Source organism: Atractosteus spatula, chromosome 7 (assembly GCF_055471065.1).
Source record: "Atractosteus spatula isolate fAtrSpa1 chromosome 7, fAtrSpa1.hap1, whole genome shotgun sequence".
Classification (NCBI taxonomy): Eukaryota; Metazoa; Chordata; class Actinopteri; order Semionotiformes; family Lepisosteidae; genus Atractosteus; species Atractosteus spatula.
The window spans coordinates 6,850,683-6,874,193 of NC_142712.1; the positions used below are offsets into that span (position 1 = coordinate 6,850,683).

At 39.7% G+C, this 23,511-nt stretch overlaps 1 protein-coding gene across 1 annotated transcript; it reads right to left on the reverse strand.

Annotated features, from left to right (window-relative positions):
- Positions 1-5,154: 5,154 nt before the first annotated feature.
- Positions 5,155-17,436, reverse strand: wnt11 (wingless-type MMTV integration site family, member 11). Its single transcript, XM_088922056.1, has 6 exons — positions 17,211-17,436; positions 14,951-15,159; positions 12,642-12,877; positions 10,232-10,509; positions 9,600-9,892; positions 5,155-6,184 (listed from the first exon to the last, which is right to left on the reverse strand). The coding sequence occupies exons 2-6, from the start codon at positions 15,031-15,033 to the stop codon at positions 6,010-6,012; spliced, it is 1,065 nt and encodes a 354-aa protein (XP_088778182.1). The 5' UTR covers positions 15,034-15,159; positions 17,211-17,436; the 3' UTR covers positions 5,155-6,009.
- Positions 17,437-23,511: the final 6,075 nt, after the last annotated feature.

Sequence of the window (23,511 nt, forward strand, 5' to 3'; positions counted from 1 at the left end):
TGGGCCCTCTGCTGTCAGCTTCTATTCCCACTTGATTTCTCTTGGAAGTCTTGATTTTGCATTCTAGCTATTGACAGTAGTGCATGGCGCGATTTGATACTAATAGGGCAGTTCCCGTACAGTCTTGTAGTGAAGCACTGGGAAATGGAGAATTATATACATTGGTGTAAAGGAACAGGCAGAAATTAAATTTCTCAATGCCAAGTAAAAGCCAACACGTAATTTCAGCTATGAAGCCATCCGCAGCCATATCCGTTTGTGTCACTTTCTCACTTTTGTTTGCAGGAATTAACCTGTATGTGTTCCTACACAGCTACTCACTCTAATTCCTTCAGGACACCACTTTATATTACTTTTTGTTAATAGGTGTCTGTTAATATTGTAACGCAACGGGGGCTCAGGCGGGCGCCCTTGCCGCATTAGGTCGGCCCTGCACCGTCGGGGGCTCGAACCCGGGACTCCCGCGTCACTCAGAGGGGACCCAGCCCGGTGAGCTAAAGAGAGATCTCTCTACAGCCCAGGGGCTGTGGTCCTGCTATTACTGGGAAGGGCGGTGACGTCACCTGCTCTGGTAAGCCGGCTCTTACACAGTACCTGTCGGCCGTAAGCGTTACAATATCTATGTAGCTTATGGAGGTTTAAAAGAAAGCTACAGGACTTTAATGTGCGACTGTTGTGCTAGCTGATGACTACAGGAAATGATGGGAAACAATTTTGCCTTCAGTTCAGTCTCATCCTGGGTTCCATTTTACTTAAGTCCAGGTGGCGGCAAACCATTTGGTGTATATACTTTTTGTGGTCACCATTTTCTTAAACTGCAAAGGACGGCATTCCAATAATATTTCTTTTACTGAAAGATACCGAGAGGTGTAAAAGCAGAAAAGGTTTAAGAAACAGGAACAAAACCAGCTACAGTATGTATCAGCCAGAACCTTGGAGGAAATGCTACAGACTCTTGCATCTGTGTCTTATCTGTTGATTTTCTAAAACACAAATTAACTTTAATTGATGTTCAAAGGCGACTGGCGTACTGTTGACATAAGGCTTTGAAAATAAAACACTGATTCAACTCCATGAACAAGTCCTTTATGGTCACACCTTCAAAAGCACTTTTTTCGCTCCTTTTTTCATCCTCCAGCTTCCTTTGTACATTTTCCAGATTGATCATGGTTCCATTCCAGTTTGTGTACTTTTCCCAGGGTATTTCTAGCTCAGTGAAGACAGCCCCCCTATTAAAAATCTGAGATGCCCTGAAACTCTAGAATCCACTGCATTGTTATTCAGCCAAGAATCAAGATATGGTTACAGATGTTGTTATTAGTGTTTTTAAAAGGCCTAATATGCACAACAATTAAATTTGCTATTTGATAGATTGTTGGAATAAATACACATTCTTTCAACTTGGTATTAAAATTTCTTTGAGGTCACTAGGATGTCAGATTGGATTCCGGGCAAGGGTTAAAGGCAGCTTAACATTGATGGGAAGTTTAGAGTTTTAATGACTGACCACTGTAGAAATATTCAGAATACTTATGAAAATATATTTCAGGCTATATATACACATTTTCTAAGCTTTAGCAAGCATTTGTTCCAGGAGTAGTTTTTCAACAAAATATTGAATTCATGTGAGAAATCTCAAATCAAAGGTTTTTTTGTGAAGAAACACCAATATCTTTGTGAACATGTGTATACATTTTCTTAACTTCTCCCCCCAAAACATCAAGCAAAACAAATTACAACAGCTGTCTTTCTTCTGCTTCTAATCCCGAATCACTTTCCATAAACATCATGCAACCACTCTCACAAACAGAACAGCTTAATCAGTTTTCTGGGGGTTTACCAAGCATCTTGTTAATTAAGCTGAATAAAAAAGTTTTCTTACCTCCATTTAATAAAGACTGTGGTCTGTATTTGGAGTATTCCCAGTGCACACAGATCTCATAAAGGACAATACATATAATCTGAACTTTTATATAACCACTTACAATCAGAGTTATATAGATTTCCAGTTTGCGTCTTTACAGGACAGTTTCTGTAGCTTGTTAGCTACATGTCTTACAAAGCATGTTAACCACTCCCAGACAACCAGTAATGGTATATATTTTTACCAATGCCAACATATACAATAACAAAAATAACATTTAATTACACATACAGCAAGGGCTGTGTACAAAGGCATTGGAGGCTCAGTGCACTGAAGTTCTTGCACTGTACGGGTCAATAGATTTCAATGCTTTTATCACTCCAGTCAAATTCTTTGTCTCCCTTTTTCAGGATCAACACCTAGACAACACCGCATACAAAGCTGATTGTTATTTTTGGGTGAGTGTGAACATTTATCTCAGTGGTGTTTAGTCCTGGCCCTGCATTCTTTAATAATTAACAATGCTATAGTTCAGAGATTCCCGTTGTATTATGAAAAAAAGAAAAAGTGCAGGTTTACTGTTGTCTGCTGAGAGAATTCTTAAAAACTAGAAGCAACATTAATATGAATGAGACAACAGAATTTTATTAGGTAGATCTGCCCTAAGTCAAGAACTACTGAATAATCAGAAATGAAGGGGAGTCTCATCATAACTTGACTCATTGAAATTTTTAAAATATTGCAAGAGATTCCCTGTGTCAAATCTTGTTTAATTCTAGTAAATTTTAGTAGTTTGCATGAGAGTATCTAACATTTATAGTAAAATTTCAATAAATCTCAAATCAGTGCTCTGAAATCATAATCATAAGAGCTTCTTACCTTCTTCAGCACAGTGTTTTCTAGATGTTTGCTGTTTGTTTGCTCATTCAGTCTCAGGTGAGCATGGTCTGCAGACAGGAAGTTAATCTTTCACTTCCTTCCTAAACTCCGCCCATTCTTGGCAATTTGGAAGCCCTTCACCTTGACAGTGAAGCTGTTCTACAGACCATGGGGAAAAAAAACACCCCATTGCTGTTCTAGTGAAACACAGCTGTCCTGGGAGCTGATTTACTGCTACATAACCTGAAGTGAGAAAAATGAACCATTCATTCATTTAAACCACAACAGGTCCAATTAAGGCTTCATCCCAAGTCACTGAACTTGCTTCGCCTTGCTTTTTATATTGCTGATTGAATGAATTGATATTTTACCCACTAGAACACATCCACACTCTGAGCGGATTCTGGGAGTCACTAGGCGCCTAAACCTTAAAGAACCAGCAAAAAACTTGTCCAGTTCAGGCTGTGTTTTGCTAAACAATTTCTGTTTTCTCAATGGCAGCCAGACGGCTGTTCTTCGGTTTTGTCATTTGGTACCGTCTTCGAAGGCCGACACGCTGATGAATTTTGCAACCACTCATCTAATAAAAAAAACAGGTTCTGAAACCGTTACTGAGACCCAGTCTGGTCCACTCAAAGGCACCAAGTTTTCTGTAGCGCTCATCAACATCCTGCTTTTCAGAACTAAAGACCGTATAAAAAAAGCATAAAAAATAGAAAGGTTAAAAAGTGAAGAGGCCACTCAGGCCACCTTGCTAGTTTAGATGCTAGTAATCCCTCTGACATAAACTTTATGGAAACATTCTGATGGCAGTCAGTGTTTATCAGTTTTTTAAGGGACTTTATGTCCAATATTTATAAGACAGGCCGGGATAAACAACAGCCCTCAAGGACATTTCTCAGCGCCTGCAGATGTCTGTGCTGCTCGTTCCTTTTCCGAGTTACAAACAGAGCTGTAGCCTCCAGGAAGACAGCCCCGCTCAAACCCTCATGCTTTAAATGAGGGGACTCAGAACGTCTCACTCAACAGGGCTGTGTCACACCCAGCCTCCAGATCCCGCTGCCCCCGCTGGCCGCCCTCTGATAGCCAGCAGCCGTCCTGGCCCGCGGTGATGAGAGTCTTGTGGCCAGCTGCCGGCTCCAGAAATGCCACTGAATGAAGGGCTCTTGAGTCTGTCAGCAGGCTGGTCTGGTGTGTAAGCATGCCCACCCCTCACCTGCGCCAGGCTCACAGAGACCAGAGCCTTCCCAGACACCTCCTGACAGACGCCATCCGTCATCCCCCACAAACATCTCTCCTTCACACCGGATCGCAAGGACTCATCAGGCCTCTTTAAAGGTCCTGAGCCCAAGACCTTGTTCTTCTGCTATCATTACCGCACCAAGTTGCACCCAAATAGTTTAATGATTTATGCACATAAGCAAAATAAAATATTTATCTGTATATACATCAGGCCCGCTTTCTGAAAGGCACATGGCTTGCAATTTTGTGGCGAATGGCTGGGTGATTAATGGCTTATGAAGAACAATTTTTCCACTTTCTACTATGAGGACAGTTCAAGAAAGTTCAATGTTCTCCAGACAAATAAGATTTAGCTCAAGGTTTCAAATGTTCTCGTTTTCTTTTTTCTGTTCTCACTAATGGCCAAAGGTAGACTGATTCACGAGGAAAACTCAGCTCTGGAAGATGCAGAGGATGAAATTGTACAATCCTTTTCTTATAATCAGGAGCATGTCCCTGTCACTTTGTTCTCTCGCGATGAGGGGATCCTGGACGGGCGTGAGGTAGGAGGGGAGGGGTGTCGGATTTACAAGGTGGATTCCTTGCACAGAATAACAGTGTACAGCTCCATGCTCACTTAAAGGGTTTCGAAGCAGTGAAAACATTTACCAACTGATCAAGTCCATTTAATAACCAGTGTGTTGCAATGAAGATGAAGCTCAGTAAGCCAGATGCAAATAAAATAATGTCACAATGCTGATTCTACTAAAAACACACCCTTAACAGATTCTTTTTTTTTCTGGCATGCTTGTATTCCCCAGGGCTTGTGCTGTGGCACTCCACAAGCAGAACACTTGATTTTAGCCACAGCTCAAGCCAGTGGGCTATCTTCCAGGTCTACACAAGCTATTTCAAGAGTAAATAATGTGAACTGCAATAAAATCTGACTGTAAGGTCTTGGCAGAGTTAAATACGAGTTGTAAATATAGCTTAAATCTGTACTGATTTACAGTGTTGCAGCAAATAATTGGTTATTAAATTCTTAGCTAGTTAGGATTAAGATTTCACTCAGAGAAATGAAAATTTAGTCAAAACAATAAACCTATAGTGTAATTTGTGGATTGTTTTTTTGCATCGTCTGGAAACAGAGGCATGATTAAAAATGAGTTTATACTGGAAAGAAAAACATGTTTTACATTTTAAGAGCTTGGTAAAGGATCTTTAATTAGTTTATATAAATATTTCTTTAAATTCCGCATACAAAAGGAAGTATGTACACCCACACAAAAGTGGTTTATTATCTACCGTCATGGAAAGCCCATGTAAGCAGTTCACATACTCTGAAGTGTGAGCTTTGGACTACCTGCATTCCTTGTATTATGGGAAATTTAACAATGCAAATACTCTTCTTTTTACTGTCCTTGCCAGGGCCGCTGGACAAATACAGTCTTCTCTTCTCTTGGAACTTCAGAGATTAACTGGATATCCAGGCATTTAACACAGGACTCTCTTCCATTCCTGAAGCAATTAATTGAAGTGCCCTTTCCACATTCAGCACTCGTTTCGTTGTTTTCATAAAAGAGTCCCATTAAATAATCCCCAAAAGACCTTAAAATGCTTACAGTTCCATGGAATGGTTTTGAACTCAGTAATTAAAATTCAACATCAGTCCAAAGCTAGAAATGCACCATGTATTGTCCGGAGACTTAGAGGTTTCCCGCAGGATTCCGATATCATGTATTTTTTTTAATTATAAATGTGTAACAAAATAGGTTTCCACTTTCCACAATAAGGTACTCTGCCCAAATTCAGGAAAATCCTCAAGCACAGTTCTCTTCGCGTACAAAAATATGCACCTTTCGGACACTTTCGCTTCAGCTGTCCTCAAAACGCAGGGTCCATCGGCAACAGAGGTTAACGAAAAGAAAAATAGAATTGCTCTCGACAAGACACACATTGAAGCTTAAGACAAAAGGAAGCCCTTCTTCGTCTATAGTGCTTTGGTTATCTGTTGTTTAAAGAGGTCGACAGAGATGGAAAGCGGCTCATTTGCACACATATCTCTCCACAGTTCTCTCGCATTTCTTGCACGTCACGTAGCAACACCAGTGGTATTTGCAGTGGCACCTCTCCACCAGTTTCTCTGTGTAAGGGTTGTAGCCACGGCCACAGCACATCAAGTCACAGCTGTCACTGCCATTGGAGGTCTTGTTACATTGCCTGCGGAGCAGAGACAGGAGAAAAACACCCTTAAATACCTCGAGTTCCACCGCGACGCCTAGAGAACAAGACAAACTCTCCTTTCTGGGTCATGCAACACATCTGAGCGCCGCTGACAGTTTGTTTCAAGACCGCAGCACTCTGAAGGCCTCACTGAAGGGAGATGCTGATTCTGTTCTCCCTACCACCCCCCCCCCCTCCCCAGTCACACTCTGATCCACTCCGGCTCAAGGCTCAAGAACTGCCCAGATCTTTCAGTCCTGCAAAACAGCTGTTCACAGACACACACAAGTTCAATCTCCCACTGAACACTCAACCCCCAAGCAAATGGAAAGGCCTTATTTCAGGATTTCTGATCTTGGAGAACTTTCCTCAAGATAAGAACCATACTCAGACATCCCTTTTATTCATAAGTCCTACCCCAATACGCTCTTTTCTAATATATATTCTTTCTAATACCATAAATCAGTGGGGACTGCAAAAGAACACCAGGAGAGTTTGTATGCCAACTGGGTTAGTGAAGTGTTCACAACAGTTTGACCAGTTTGACAGAGGTGGATTGAAGTTAATCTTACTCTACATCACAAAAGCACACTGGAATGCAAACAGCTCGTTATACATTTTAACCAGAGCGCAAAGGCTTGATTGCCAATCATCCTTGACAGACAGATGGCCTTCCTGATCCACGTGCAGATGCAGGTGTCGTCTAGGTGGGATGAAGTTGAGAGACCCCGTGAAAGTAAAGTGAGAAGCTCTGTTTCGAATCCCAGCAGAACTGGCCAGGCTCTTTCAAACTAGGGGGGCACGGTCATTAAAAAAAGAAACCAGATTGCCTTTCAGAATATCAAAATATCAAATATCACCTGCTTGAAGCACATATCACAGATCACCCTTTTGACAATGGCTAAAAAAACTCATGACTTTCTGCAACGCTGTATGTAAATCCAGTAGTAGCATATCATGCATCTTGTGCTATGGTCTACAACCCACTCCAGTTAATTTCAAATGATCTGGTTTGAAGAGCACAAGCTGCAGAGAGCACAACAATGGATGTTTCACCTGCTACATGTCTCTAACCAGTGTATGTATCCTTACAAACACAATCCTGTCCCACTGCACTGTAGTTTACACATTGCTGAAGCAAGTGAAGGTAAACTAAGGAGTGAGATCTCAAGCAAGAAGCTCTAAAGCCACTAAGATAATATTCACATGGAAAATCATATATGTATATAATATAACAAATGTATTCATTCTGCAAAAGGGGTTCTGTATTTCAGAGCTATGCTGCCTCCATGGGTTTGGAGAGAGGTTAATATTCTTAAGGCCTCATGACCTGACGTTTATCTCCTCCACATTAAGCAGGATATCAGCTGTCAAAATCGAAGCAAGCACCGACTCTCGGATTTCTTATTAATAAATTATTATTTAGGTTTTCGGGTGAAATAATACAGGTGATCCATAATACCAATATGCTGGCCTTGAAAAAAGAGGGTGTTAATTGGTTATTTGTAAAGGATAACAATTAACATTAAATTTTTACAACGTTTTAAGTGTGTACTTGTCATTTATGAGTGTATATGCTCCTTTAATTGTTTTGCCCATTTAGAATAAGACTCAAAATTGAAAGATTAGTTTAAATTTCTGACAAAATAACCCCAATTATGGTGATGTTGTACAAAAGCACTGTAGGTTGTACTTCACAATAAATATCTCTAAGATTCATTTCCATTCTCATTACAATGGATGACAACATTCACTAACAAAAGGGGCAGTAAAACTCCAGCTGTTTCATGCTGGGCATTATCATTCTGCAGGAACATAATGGTTCAACACATGAAGACACTGAAGTTTCTGCCTTTTCTAGAAGATTCAGGAATTTTCGTGAAAGATATCTGGGACTCCTTTCTGCAGACTGAAGTAAAACAGAAACAATGTGACTGGGCTATAAAGCTGATCCCAGATTACAAGGCAAAAGCCTGCAGCTTGCTTGGAGAAATGTCTTCCGCCAGCACTAACCACCCCCAGCACTTCACAGAACAATTACTTCACTGTCATAAAACTCATAGCCCCGTTTTCAAAAGGATCTTAAAAACATATAACCGATAGGGAAAAGTCTGTACCAAAATGATTTCCACAGCTCTGTATGTCAGTACACATAATTACTCAGGGTCTGACAGTTTTTAACTATTCATTTATTATTTAAAATGTGTCATTATCCTGTTACAGCAAATGCCAGTAACGCCCTGATGAATTATTTTAGATTCTGATTCTAATTCCAGCCCAGAAAATCGTTCTCCAAAGGCACTGCTCCAAATTCACCATCTCTCCCTTGGATATATTTAACCCTGTCACCTTTTACTCCATATCCTCACTGTTTGCTATTAAAATATTCAAGTGAACCACAACGTTAAAATTAAACAATCTTGTTTAACTCCATTTAGAAGGCAGCAATTAAGATGTTTTTTTTGGGGCGGGGGGGCGGGGGGTGTAGGTAGCTGAAAATTTCAGAGTAGCTGAATGCAGTTTTGGTTCTCTTTTCTCACAGTCTTCTTGACATGATGTACTTGGGACCTAAATTAAATCGATGATAACAGCCTAAGTAGAGCCTCACAATCCTTGTATCACTCGCATAGATACAGCCTGACAATAGCTACTGCACATATAACACTGACACAGCATCATAATAGCTATGTCACTGACACATACACAGTCTTGTAGATACAAGGCAAGCTCATTAGCCCGCTTCCTTTATCAGTGCTTTTAAACACGTGGGCACTGCTAGCCACATGTTTCAATGAATTGCTCTCGACAATACACAGAATACAAAGAGGAAAATCAAGAAAAAAAACACAACCTATTGATAGAACAAAATTTCCTCTCACATTAGAGAATGATCACCCATAATGGTGTGTCATAGCCTGACATAAAACTCACACAACTGTTTCTTTATTTAGACGTGGCAGTTCCAAACCACACTAAGCGATTTTTAACTTTTTATTCTAGTAATCGGAGTCAATGCAAAATGTTAGCCTCTGCCTCTGCTCCCCAGGTTTTCCATGATGTTGTTCAGGATATGTGTACAATACCAACACAAAACAGTCAGAACACAAATCAGAAAGGACAAGACTAAGATAAAGCTTCTCTTTGCACAGTGGTAAAAGGTAAATAGGTGAAGGTAAGGACAGTACTTATACCAAAGGATACCTTAATCTTTTAACGGTTACTCAAGGGAGCAATTCTTATTGCTCATAACCTACGCATCAGATAAGGCATCTTATTGTCACAATTCAAGAAAATAGCAAAATTCTCATTTGCACTTCCAGAAATCCTGATAGTAAGTATTGCAAGGGTGTGGGCTGCCCAGGCAAAGTGCAAAATGGAAAAGAAGCACCTTGAAATTCAGGGCCCGGCTCACCTGTCCTGTGTCCCAAAGGAGCCCAGCTTCTCGTTCTTGGTGCAGAAGTCCGGCGAGCTCTGCAGGTACACCAGCTCGTTCTCCTGGACCGGGCGGATGTCGATGTCCTTGGGGACCAGCTGCTTGCGCGTGCCCATGGGCCGGTGCACCACCTTGGTGGCAGACAGGTACTTGGTCTTCAGGTCGATGGCGATGTCCTTCAGGTCCTGCAGGCCCTTCCAGCAGGTCCGTATGGAGCAGGAGCCCGACACTCCGTGACACTTGCACTTCATCTCCAAGGCATCCCGCAGGGCCTGTGAGCACGCAAACTTGTTTCAGGGCCAAACGAAAAGGAACTGGAGCCAACGACTCAATCATCTAATCGAGGTTGGTTTTATCAAAGGCTGGACAATTAAGCCTTTTAAACTGATCCCCTGTCACCTGTTCTCATAGCTTTACTGCTGGTCCTCTTCTGCCAATCAAGAGGCAAAACTAGTGTTTTCCTTTAGCCATGTGTCTTTAGCCAAATGCCATTGATTTCCATGGTTTCCATGCCTGGTGACCAGAAACGTGTGTGTGGTGACTGTATGAGTGCGTGCAGTGCAGAGACATGTTCAGTGCCCGCGCCCCCACTTAAACCTTCAGCAACATACCTGTCTCCCCACTTCGCTGTTGTGCAGGTGCATCAGTTTGTTGGCCTGGGAGCCAGACCGCTTCATCTTCATGGGGGCATCGGAGAACTTGGAGCCCATCATGAGGCCGTAGTGGAGGTTGTCGGCACAGCCCCCCCAGCGGTGGCCCTGCTGGAGGACCTCCGTGGGGATCGGCCCGCAGGAGCATCCCCGCAGGTCCCCAGAGGTGCAGGCGCGCGCGATGGTGTGGCTGATGGCCGCCGCTGACAGGGCGTACACAAACGCCGACTCCCTCGTACCTGGCACAGGTGAGAAAATGGGCACATGGGTGGAATCCGTCAGTCAGCTTGGATGACTTGTGTGGGTGACACACAGGCTCTTGTTTTACATGAAGAAGGCCCAGAAAAGTAACACACCCAAACATAATCCCTATTCATTACCATATTTACACAACACTGCTCATATGTCTTAAGGCAACCTCTATCATACCTAAAGCTGACAAAAACTCCTACTCATCTGAATTTGGAAACGGCTGTTAAAAATGAGCCTCGAAAAGGGTTATTTGGCCTTCGTTTTAATCTTTTTTACGTTACCTGGGAATTAAACAGGTCACACACTCAAGCAGGGGAAACACTGTCTGTGATGGATCTCTGCACCCTAGAATCATATGCCCTGCTGTCTTAAACTGTTTCCCACAGAATAAAAAATATCTCAGTCACAGGGATACAAGGTGACCTGCTACCTGTACCAACTGTATGTTGTACCTGCAGAGCCTCAGTATAGTTGCATTTTATAATGAATTCCCTTTATACTTTTACACAAATCAGATGGGAACAATTTTTTTGAATGGGCTGATGCAATGTAGCATTTATCCCTGTGTTAAATGTGATTCAGATGCCAGGCAATGTGTCCCAGTTATTTCATAGCACACTGAAATGAGAAGGCTCACAGGATGCCAAGATTGGTTCAGGAAGAACTGCATTTTCACAACCACAAAATGCAATGAGAAAAGCTACAAAGTAAAATGTCTGAAGCCCCAAAGGAGCTCAAAGAATTTTACATGTAGGAAAAAATCAGTTTCATCCACCAGTGAAATGCAGCACCTGTCTAGATAACGCTATGTCATCCAGTGCAAACCCAAATGAAAAATGTAAAATTTTATGCTGCTATCTGGTCCATTCTAAAACACAGTAGCCTTGTTATGGGTGGGGATGATACAAGAATTTCTTTAGATATTAATCTACATACAGGGAAGTGTAATAAACAGGAAAGAAACAGCTGGTGGAGGGCCCAAAAGAGCCACACCTTGGTTTGACATGGGGATACATCAAAGGAGCCTTTGGACTGTCCAAGATGCAAGCCATTTGTAGCCGAGAGAAGGTTTTAAGGTAGCTTAAATAGTTGACAGGTGGAGGCCCTCTTCTTAAAGGCATGTCATTCGGCCTTCACCACTCGTTTGATAGGGAGCCAGCTCTTTGAAGTGAGCTTAGAACTTCACACAGATTTAGCAAACCTGCTTTGGCAATTGGTGTTTCTGGCACAGGAGAAATTACTTGGCAATTGGATTGATAAGCAAATAAACCTATTAAAACAGAAGAAAGGGGTGCATAGCGGCGCCTCCGGCCAAGACTTGGCAGGACGTGAACGATGCCTCTGTAAACTTCTGCATCTGCGCGGCATCCGCCTTCATGACGCTAAACGGCATGTAATTTCAAGTTAGACTGCAGACAGAAGCAACATTTCAGCTTCTTCGGAGAACACAAAAACAAAAGGTTCAAGAATGGGAGGGATGTATAATAAAAGCATGATAGATGAAGTCCATAAAAAGAAGTACTAGGGACAAAAACTAGGAAGTATCACACCTTACAAAATGGCATTGTGAAGTCAGTCTGAGCCCTGATGCTGCCCACACCACACAAACTTCAATCACAACTTCCTCTTCAACCTGCAAATTGTAGCAATTGTCTCCCCACGAAGCATGGAGAGTATTCTGGTCTAAAAGCTCCCACTACTTTTCTGAGCTTGAACTGCAAAGATAGGCGTCGTAATATTTAGTTTTTACAGCACACGAAGCCGACGGCCTTAAGATTCTCAGAGAGAGACGGGCCCGTCGGCCCAGGCTGAACAGGAGGGGTTTATGAACAGGAAATTGTAGGAGGCGGGGAGGAGGTGACTTCTATTGTGCAGAGAGTGACACAATAAAGCATTCTCTGCCTTTGCGTGCCTTTGATTCAATGCTGTTGTGAATTCCGTGCAGTCTACAAAGCCAATGAAGAGAGGCCAGAAACCCTTTTACCCTCCCTCACTGCTATCCTCTTACACAGTTACACAAGTTCGATAATGTCTGGGCGCACAGAATTCCTCCTGGACAGCAGCAGCAGATCACAGAAGACACTGCAAGACCTTGAGTCCACAGAGCGGCATATGTTACCTCTCTCCAGGTCTGGCATGAACTGTGGCACGCTCTCTATGGAGGAGCAGTTCCAGCGCATGTCGCCGAACGTTTTCTGACAGGTCTTCTTCACTTCCCTGGCGGCCTGGATGATGGTGTGCATGAGCTCCAGGTTACTGCGGCACAGCTGCACCTGAGACGAGACCAGGCCCTGTAGCTGTTTGCAGTGTTGAGTCTGGTTTAGGTGTAGGGAGGCAGATGTCTTGGCCAGAGCTCTAAATACCAACAGAAATAATGATTTTGCCTTTTAAAAAGACTAAATAAAAGTTCTGCTCTTTGTAGCATCTCCTAAGCCACTGTGATATTATTTTCATGGTCCATGTAACTACAGAACAAAAGCCTGGTAAACACAAACCTAACAGATAAACTATATAACTATATTACTGATCAAATATAAAGCATTTTGTATTTCTTAAATCCATAGAGATCATGGGGAGAAACTATTACATCTGTCATTGCAGAATGTCACAAAGCATCGTAATCTATCTGAGACAATCAAATAAAAAAAAAATCACAAACTCATTTGCATCTTGTTCTTGACTTTTTGCCTGATTGTACAGCGAAATTTCTCCATGATTACAGCTTCTACAGCACTATGCACCTCTACAATTCAGATTGGTTTAGAACTCCATTTCAGTATTCATAGTAGCATGCTTATTTCTAGTAATTTTATATAACTGCCACTTAATAAATGCAATTTATAAAACTGTGAAACCTAATTTAATATAATAATCAACACAAGTATCCTAATTTTGAAAGCACTATGCAAAACTTACATTACCTTTCCCAGGTCTTTAATCAAGAGTCATGTTACAGCAATAGACCATTGAAGGCAAGTCTGTTCAATACGTTGTATTTATTCTAACCAGTACAGTCCTCTTTATGACCCTTCTCCAGCCCCATAAAAATAACTTTCTAAATATATCTATACAACTAATTAAAAAGGAATGTTTTATTTTCAGTAACACTGGAATAAAAAAAACAACATTCTGCGTTAACACAATTCGAACTGAAGACTAAGTTTAAATTCTGGCACAGGCATTTGCATTAGATGATTCAGATGTTAAAAATACAACACACTACACCAGCCTGTCAGGGTATTGCTCCAGTACACCTCCTTTATCAGCAAGAGCTGGAATACGAGTGATTGTGCCACCTTTGACTTAGGCTACTAAATACAGATGCACAAGATGTTCTGCTGTTCTGCAGTTCACTGGGGTACCCTTCACCCATGTCTGCTTCTGATTAAGGCGACACAGTACTGTGCCCATACTGAGCTATGGCTTTCTCTCTGGGTTACCCGCTTAGGGCAGGTGTTTATTACAGCATCTGTTTCAAATTGGTTCTTATGCTTGAAAGCTGAATAAGCCCTTGCTTGCTGCATTCATCACATCTGTTCTTGTCTTTTAGACAAAGCTAGCTTAAAAAAGGGATTTGAAAAGCATGCAACAGTTTATTCCGACCAGGACTGGTCACTACTGGTGCTACCGATGCCTGACCCACACAGCATGTAGGTAAGGAAACGGGCAGCAATATGCTTTCAAATTGAATCAGATCTAACAGCTGAAATTGGTGAGAGAAATTTAATTCCAAGATAGCTGAACATCACAGAGTCACACACCCTCCATTGGTGTAGAGCAATAAATTGGTGTAGACCCCAGGCCTTTTTGTGGAGAAAAATGTGTAAGTCATCATAGGATTACGAAACATATTCTGATATTATTATAATTCTGTGTGTATGTGTGATTTCCTTGACGAGCCATCTTGTGCAAGGAATAATAAGGAAGACATTCTTGCAAAGACACTTGCATTCAAAATCATTTTCTAGAAAACCATCAAACCTACCCTCGACCATAATATAAAATACAAGGAAATAATGACTGTGTGTCTGTAACACACAATGCTTTGGATTTCATTTATTGACATTTTTACAAGGAAAAAAAAGGTTTTCTTCATTTTATTTCTAAAAGAAACGGATACATCACAGGAAAGCTTAACTGAGATAGGTGCTTGGGGCACCTGTCTGAAACATGACCTGATTTTTTTGATTGCCTTCATAAAAACCCTGGAACAAACCTCCCAGTACCTGCACGTTTAACACTGAATGTGTGCCTTTCTCTCTTCAAAACAAGGAAGTTCTCAGGAATGGCCACAGCCCCACAGAAATGTGACATTGTGCAGTGTGTGTGTCTGTGTGTGTTTTGGGATCCAGAGTAGAACGATTGTGCGCATTTCCATTGGGAAGCACCCCTGCATCTGAGGGATAAAATGGAAATAGCAATGCTTACAGCCATTTAATCCCAGAGCAGAGTTCCGTCTGTAGCTGTAGGATGATCAAGGTCAACTGCAGAAGGTGAAGGGTGGCTTTCATTTTTTTTTCGGTCCGAGGCGCTCGGAATTGAATCAGGACGATGAAAATGGCTTCTTAGTTTTTACCTACAATAAAAACCTTACGAACGCAGAACCGCCGTTCCCTCCTCCGTGAGTCTTCGGGCTGCTGGAACATAAAACACAGGCGTTTCGCCCTAATATATTAAAATGCATACAAACGTAAATTCAATTAACAAATTATTGCACTCTAGGAGTAGATCGTGTATGTGCATGTTCACACATTTCTTGTACTGATGGCTTATTCGAGGGTTTGCAGGTGAAACGTTTAGAAAATTGCATGCAATCAAATGCACGTAGAAAAGGAAACCGAAAATAACATATGACTCTTCTGTGCGGTCATCCAAATCTGTTTTATCAAGATATAATTGTTGCTCGTAATTGAAACGATTACTAGGATGTCAAAATAAGGGTTATACTATGCAATTATGGAGAGCCTGTTATACTAAACTAAACTTACTGTGTATAATACCTTCTTTAGCCAGGTAAATCCTTCATAATAGGGCTCCCTTTAATAAACGCCTCGATCCCTATTAATTACACCGGTGCCAGTAGCTTCAAATCACAATAATGAAGCACCGGGTTGCCTGTCTTAATGCTTCTGTCTTAGTTACATTAGTTCCACTTAGTTACACTCCTCATTGACATCCAGGCTTCCACGAGCGGGTCTGTGTGTCTTACAGAGTCTGCTTGAAGAAACATTGTTCTTGCTCCCCGAATCAAAATAACTATCCACCTTATAACTGCAAATCGATTTGAGCTACTACTGTCTGTTTGGAGGGGTAGCTTATTTCACGTTTTTGAAACAGAGATGTGAATTGACTTCAAATAATCTAAAATTTTATAAAATACGTTTTCAGGTTTACTATGAAATATATTGATGTTATAGTAATGACTCTGAAAACACGTTTTGGAGGAAATGTAACACTTACGTAGATTTAAAAGCGAATATTAAATGCATTTGTATTCCATTTCAATGAAAGAAGACGGGTTTAATAAATGCATATCTACACTACACTAAAGGCCCATATACAAACAGTAATAAAAGATTATACCCTTGTACAATTTCGCAGCTTTACATCATAACTGTTATCTGGCATCTGGTAAAGAAAAAAATAGGTCTAAAGAAAAACTTGTTGACAAGTATAGGAAGCATTTCTGAGTTTGGCGTTTTTCAGAATCCCGAACTGCGGATGGAATCAAGGAAACACCCACTGTAACTAACCCACTACGGCATCTTACTATACGTAACATACAAGTCTATCTCGTTTCACAGTCGAGGGAAAACATTTTTTTTGTGTTGCCGTAACAGAAAGGTTTTAAACCCATTAGTATTATTTCAACACCAGTGACACAAAGAAAGGGTCGAAAGATCACCACTAGGGTCATTAAATTCAACTGTACAGTCCTGCCAGGTCTGGGCTCGGTTTGAAAGCAACCTGCTGTTGCGAACTGAATTTATCACCCTGCTCTCACTGGGAAAGCAGTAGTTACCGAAGTTAATTAGGTATAACGTAACCGTACAAATTCTCTGTAGTTTTCTTTCCAGTGGAAATACCGTATGTATCTCAAATATGTTAATATTTAAATGCCTTATTTCCAATGACAAAATATCCGAGTATATTTCAAAGGTTTCCAGTGTGTGGTATATACCTTATATATTCGTTCATTCATTTAATGCGTTTTAAAAGACAAAGCCTCTCTCATGGCCCGGAATACAATGTTAGTCTCGAAATACTGTAGTCTCTTGCATCTCACAAAACTGTCAAAAGGAAAAAATAGTGCTCTTAATTCTTTCAATACATTTGGCTTCAGCAGGTCCATTCTTTGCTTGCAATTATCATTTTTCTCACTGAGTGTGATAAAATTCTTTACATAAAAATAAATGTTCCATTGAAGCAGACATTTTTGGGCTAAACTCAAAAACGAATAGGAAGGTCTTGAAAGTCGTTTGTTAATTTGCTATGATATTACAGTCCCATCGCGTTAAAAGTTAGGATTTCAACAGAAACCTAAACGCAGTCCTTAATAATGTATCGGATTACAATAGTCGATATGCTCATTAGAAACAGAACCATAATATATATAAAACCCTGAACACGTATAAATACAAAGCACATCGCAGCTTTCCAATCGGAGCAAAATCTGAGGTTCACTTACTTTTTCTGATTTAAAAAAGAAGCCTTTAGGTTTCCAGGTGGGATACTTTTCACTGAGGACCAGCCATCAAAACGTGTTTGTAAATCCAAGGTGTTTACAAATTGGTGACCCCAAACTTCCAAGCAGCATCATTGAACTGCGCCTCCACAGTTTAAGTTGAAGTGAGTTGGTTTAACGGAGCGAGACTGCGCGGCTACACAGCTCTTCTGCGGAATGTGTGAGACTCGCAGTGTTGCTGAAGCCCCTACTTATATGAGCACTGCGCCGCTTTGATCTCACTGTGATGTCAGGCGTAATTAGCATAACAAAGCAAACAGGATTTAGGCTTTTAAAGAGAACTAAAGAACATTACAACATCTTTCTTTATATAAAAAAACGATACGAATCTGTGCTACGCAGCCGTGCGTTGTATTAGTTCACGAAAGGGGAAAATGTGCACCAGTAACATAGCATATAACAAATACAGAAAACCGTAATATTTTCATATTGATATTATTCCCATGAAATGATTATTTTAAAAATGCACTTGTAGAGCCTCGAGTCCCATCCGAGTGGCCTGTGATTTTCATTTTCAAAGTTTCCCACATGAAACAAAGCACTATTTATATTTTTTTAAATCGACATACCAGTGAGAAAACAACAGCTTTCATAATTGCGCAATATTGTGAAAAAAGTACCATATCACTACGTCATAGCTCCTAAATTACCTTTACCGTTGACATCGATCGGTGAACATCTGTATGAATCTTACCCGGCTAAGTTCCGTGTCATCTCTAAACTATATGCTGGATTCCGTTATGGACAGTTTTGGGTTCAGTTTTGCAATATTACTTGAATAGAGTATTTCAAAATTGCATCTACTTGATCTAATGGTTTAGATAAGGTAATCGCTATTAATTGCAGACATGTTTACCCCCATCGTGTTACCCATTAGATAAATGTGTTTGTAGAGAACAGACACAAACTATGAGAAAGTAGTTTTCCGTGTTGTTTACGGTTATAATTATTTAATGAACAGTGAAAGTTTCCGATAAGTTATCAGGGATTCACTCATTTTGTAGCTTCAGAACAAAACGATTCATAACTTACAGCTTGGACATGAAGCTACAAAAAACTTTCTCCAGTATCAAGGGTTAAATTGCTAATATTTTTACCAGCTATGTTAAGCATTGAATTAATAGTTTCTATGTTATAATAAAAGTCAAGATGTTCTCTATAGGACTTCTCCATATGCTTTTATTATTAACCTGGCTCTATGGTTCAGCTCAGTTCCTCTCCTGCGGAGAATTCCGTGTAGCGCTCACAACTTTCCCTATAATAAAAAAACACCGCACACAAAACACTTCAAATAGCCTTGCAATTAAGATACCTTAATTAATCCACTTTCCATCCACATTGTTCCAATGGATACTTTTAAAAAAGGAAAATTCTTTAATTTGCGTGCTATTTATAACTTTAATTTGGAAAACAGGAAAGAATAGCATTTTTAAAAGTAGCGATTAGAGTGAGACCATAAAAGCTATTTTAAGATGAAAAAGGAACTTGTCTAACTCTCATCTTAAATCCTGGAATTATTAAAGCAATAAATAGTTAAGAATGTCCTCCAAAACGCTAACAATTTAATTTAAAAATGCACAAAACACACTAAAATAACTTGGAACCTGGATCAAAGATATCCAGGCATAAATATCCCATTAATAGTGGCAAAGGGCATCAAGCATAATAAAAACGTTTGGCTATACACAAATAAGCGGGAAGTTTATGGTAACTGCTGTATTATTTCTCCGGTGTTAGAAAAACGAGACGAAGAACACGGGAAGTTCAGTTTTGCTGGAATATGACAGCTTCAGATTGTTACGTTATTTTTAATACGTGGAATCAAATAAAGCTTGGGACAATTCTCATTTACTGAAAACTTTCGTTCATGTTGCAGCGTTTACACTGCGGTGCCAAAAGCCGACACGTAACTAAAAAAAACAAACTTTAATTGGTTTTAATTCGGTGTATTTGTGCTGAAAGTCGACGATTTTCGTGAACAAAAATGACGTCTTCTCTTCAGCGTTCACACGCTTACAATTAGACTTCACAGGATAGGACACGTTTAATATGCCTGCCGGGTGCACAGCCTTGCTTTGTGTTTTATGTCATTAACGAAAGTGCATAAGAAGAGTTGGAAAACAAATGAAAATGAACCACAACCACATATTTTTAAGTGCACCGTATATGGAACGCACACGCAGTAGATGCGCAGTCTGATGTTCAGGGTTCCATGAAGATCAAAAGGACTAGGTCCACAGAGACTATTTTCTGCTGTAAGTTTCAAACCGCACAGTTTAAAATATTCTTGTTTGTGCTGAAGGTTTCTCTAAAATTGTCATGGTCACAGTAAAAGCAGAGAATATACCGTTGTTGACCTTAAAAACTCTAGAAGCAAATCAATCCCAAACTGGTTTTTTTTGTGTGTGTGCGGGATAAGTACAGTATATGGAACAGGTTTACTAACTTCCGCTCCCCAGCTAAGACTTAATTGAACAAATAAATTAAATATTAAGCACGGCCTAATTAAAAACAAACTGCGCACATAAAGTTGCGCTAATACAGAAATTCCACTTTCCCTTTTTCTCTTTGAAGCATTCGGCTTTTTAATGCGTTGAAGACCGTTGAGACAAAAATCAGACCCATGTGAGTTAAATACTGCCCATCTTATTTTGTCGGCAAAGTCCTTTGCAAGGTCAAATTTGTCTGTTCGTTTTTAGTTTGGTCACACATTTATGAAGTTGAACTGTAGAAACAAAAACACAAAGGGGACATTTTTTCCATCTTTCTCATTTTAAAAGTCGTCTATCCAGGAAATAAGGTGGAAACAGCGCGATAATATAATAAGCGAATCAATGAAACCGTTAATGAGAACAACATTTCAGAAGAGAACTCTAAAAAACTTGAATGGTTACTGTTGAGTTATGAGGCTATAGTTAAATAAATGACATTAAATTGCATGCATTATTACAAGTTCGTCTGCTGGAAACCACGCATCTAGTTTGGGAGATCAATGTGAAACAAGGACATAATTTAGAAGATTATAGGCAGCCGTAGCGATATAGCAGTAGGAAATGTGTGGTTTTAAATTATGAACGAGAACCGTTCCCTGAGGAGTCAATACTTCTCTATAATGTATACACTTGGTAATTAGGCGTGGGGCTGCAGTTTGTGAATGAGTCTTAAGGAACAGTGCCCAAGTTTAATTCACGTTTATGATGGAAATTATTGTTAATCCGTAAGGACGTTGTTCCATTCGATTTGTCCTTGCACATAATTTTACTTCGAAAAAAAGTCCATGTATAGCACATCGATATCCGAAAATATTTAAGAAACACTACATTTGAGGATACTTTTCTATCCACATGACCTACATTGATAACAACACGCATCCAGTGGTGCTGATTTTGTGATGCTTTATATACAGTATTTGACCTATTAAATTCGTAAGACCGAAATTCTAAAACAGAGATGAGTATAGCAAAAGAACGACAAGCTCTCAGAACTACAAAGGAAGATGAAAGATGGAAACTATCATATTTCGTCTTCTAGGCTGTCTGTACAGCGAAAATAATTAACGGTTGTCAACAAAATAAGTTTTTATTTGATCAGAATGCACGGATACAGTCGAGTGAAGGATGTTAGTGTTGCAGAAGGAGTGAGCCACAGTGGGTCTCTGCAAAACATCAAAGGAAAGCGCAGAAGAATTTAAGAACCGGACATAACGCTGAAATTTCCATTGATTGAAGTTGCCTAGTATAGCTAAATATTGGCTCGCTAAGCTAATTGCTTTATATATATATAACATGAATTGAAAGCTCAAATCGCAAACTTTTCATTTAAAGAAAAAAGAAAATGAATCAAAGAGTTCAAACCGTTCAGTATAATTTAATACAAAATAGGAACTAAGTCATTTCTACCAAATGCATTTGGGTAGTTGAATTCAGGCTACGGCTTCTAAAGGATTGATGATGTGTGTATCTACAAGCATTCAAAAATATGAAGTGATTTAGCTTTCAAAATCTTAGGTTTCAAACGTATGGATTTTGAGATTTAATTTAAATGTGATTTATGTAGCCTGCTTTTTAATTTTTTTCCCTTATTGGCTATAAGGCCTAGGTGTTTCTGATTGAGATTATTTTGAGATATTGGGCTTTAAAATACTTTTATTATTGTGATTTATTATTAGAAAAATTAGCTACCAAAGCCTCTTTCGACATTATGGCACTAGTTTAAAATTATTGTCTGCGTTTCTTTTTTCTTTCATATGGGTCTGACAGATGTTTTCGTTTTGCTAGGTTATTCATGGGACAAAGATGCGCAGCCCTTAAGCGCACAATTCGTGACTCCCGAACTCTCCGAGACGTTCTCTGTAGCCGATCATGCCATCCAGATATTTCAGTTATGCGTTAAAACGGTTTTTCTTGAATTTCGTTTCTTCTTTTTCTTTCATCAGTAGCATTTTGTTTAATTTTACCATGGGGAAAATGCTGTATGTGACCGGTTTTTTTTAACCACTAGTTACTGCCAAGTTCAATTATAGTTTGAAAAACAACAATATTCAGAAAATACAGAGGAAAATACACGAAAATACATGAGTGACTTCAAAAATCAGACTGAGATCTGTATGTACACTATTAACACAGTGGGTAAAGAAAGCTGTTAATAGCCACGTACTCTCTTGCAACCAAATTCAGTAGATTTACTTGTCCAGTGAAGAGAGACTGTGGCGTTCCTGACGCCATAAAACTCCAATAATTCACATATATAAACGTTCACACCAACCGCAATTATAACCATGGGATAAAAAGTTAAACGCAACTCTTTGCTGGACGAAACGAAATTATGTATCTGGGAATATACAACTAAAAACTCCAGATTTTATAACAACTGACAGGTTTGCTGGTGTGGTGGTATGATTTTCGCTGCCTGTCCAAGATATCTCGGGTTACTACGGCGATCCCGAATTTATGAAATGCTTCGCAAGTTATTTATCTTAGCAAAATAACATTATCCGACCTGAAGAGTATACGATCACATTACATGACATTTTTACAACTTAACTAACAGCAAAGCATCACAACTCATAACATGTACATCAGAATTTGGTTTAGTAATAAACCAAAACCCAAAGTGGATACTGTAAATAAATTGGATAAAATACATTGGCCTTTCGGAATAAGAGCAAAATAAGCACAGGGCTCGTCCGGGATTTTGAATCCGGGACCTCTCGGAACCCAACCGAGAATCATACCCCTAGACCAACGAGCCTCCGTGCAGCCACTCTTTAAAATAAAATAAAACTTTATTATATAATTAAACTATTTCATGGCCTTTCAACTAATATTCCTTTCATCATGTTTAAATCTCATATTAAGATACACAGGAAGTAGTGCAATTCCACGTTCAACTCGAAATTCCTTGTCGTTCACGTTACTGGTGTAAAACACATTATAAAAGCTAGATATTCGTACAAACTCATACAATTACTTTTATTATTTTCGGTACATACGGATATAGTTTAGTTAACCTCTAAACAGATCACATGTTTCGAAATCCCTGCTAGCTCACTACTAACGCTCATAACTCACTACACTTCCTCTTTTGTCTGGTCCCCAAACAAACTCTTCCGTGCAGGAAACCAAGGTCGGTTTTTAAGACCCATTCGCCGTCTGCAGACTTTCATTAGATTTGTTTACAACACACTGGCTAAATTCGTTTTACGATTACAAAATCAGGAACTGTCATTGCAGTGGCACGCTGTTTCATTTAGTATAGTGAACACGGTGATATTTTTTGTTGCAAATGGTTTGATTCGAAAATTTAAATCTGTTTTATGTCGGACAACCTGCACGCTGAAGAGTGTTTCCTGATACAGTAATTTGAAAGTGCTAGATATCTGTTCATGTGACGTATATTTCGGTTTAATTTAATTTAATAAATTGTGGTTTAAACGCTGCTTTCCTGAATTTTTTTATTTGTATTTTTTACATTTATCTGATCACAGTTTATATTATGATTACAGTTCTTTAATTTCACATTTGCCTCATTCTGTCTTGAGTGCTTGAAAGGACAAGATCTATGCAAGCATGTCCTCTTGTAGGTTCTCCCAAAAACGGGTTAATAAAGCAGTCATTAATCATGTCTAGCATTTTGATTTGTTTCTGACATTCCTACAGTATTTTTTTCACAGCGTGTTAGGAAGGTTAAAGTCACCCATAGAATCATTTTTTTCTTTTGAACATACATTTTTAATTTCACTGTA